The 544-nt window shown below is 39.2% G+C and overlaps 1 protein-coding gene across 2 annotated transcripts in view; it reads left to right on the top strand.

Moving 5' to 3' along the window:
- Positions 1 to 6: 6 nt before the first annotated feature.
- LOC113471980 overlaps positions 7 to 544 on the top strand; it is an 11936-nt gene continuing 11398 nt past the window's right edge. Inside the window, exon 1 of one of the 2 annotated variants that reach the window (XM_026831496.1) lies at positions 7 to 522. In XM_026831496.1, the coding sequence (XP_026687297.1) occupies positions 19 to 522 (504 nt within the window). In that variant the 5' untranslated portion in view covers positions 7 to 18. The other variant, XM_026831497.1, reaches the window with a different exon arrangement.

Here is a 544-nt window from a genome sequence, read left to right as displayed (position 1 = left end):
AAAAAATTGAAGTCAGACATGGCCTTGAAGATTTCGCCCCCGGAAAATACCGAGCAATGTGTGTATAACCTCCCATTTAATATGACGGAACTCACATCTACCTTTAAGGGTTGTAGATCTTCTGCAGTCGGTATCGACAAAGTCTCATATCAGATGATAATAAAACTGCCTTATGATGCACTCGAAAAACTTTTGGAAGTTTTTAACATAATTTGGTCGACTGGAAAGTTTCCGAACTGCTGGAAAACGGCTGTTGTGGTACCCGTATTAAAACCGAATAGAGATAAATTAAACGCCAAAAATTACAGACCGATTTCTTTACTCAGTTGTATGAATAAAATTATGGAGCGGATGATCAACAAGCGTCTAAATTGGGTGGTGAATAATAACGAGACATTAAACGATCCATTTCAGAGTGGCAATCGTCAGCATAGAACAACGATGGATAACTTGATGTTGTTAGAGCAAGAAGTGCTGTCCGCTTTCCAGAACAAAGAGTATGTAGTAGCCGTCGCATTGGATATAGCTATGGCTTTTGAACGTA

Source organism: Diaphorina citri, unplaced genomic scaffold (assembly GCF_000475195.1).
Source record: "Diaphorina citri unplaced genomic scaffold, Diaci psyllid genome assembly version 1.1 scaffold3486, whole genome shotgun sequence".
NCBI classification, from domain to species: domain Eukaryota; kingdom Metazoa; phylum Arthropoda; class Insecta; order Hemiptera; family Psyllidae; genus Diaphorina; species Diaphorina citri.
This window is presented reverse-complemented; position numbering and strand designations above follow the sequence as displayed.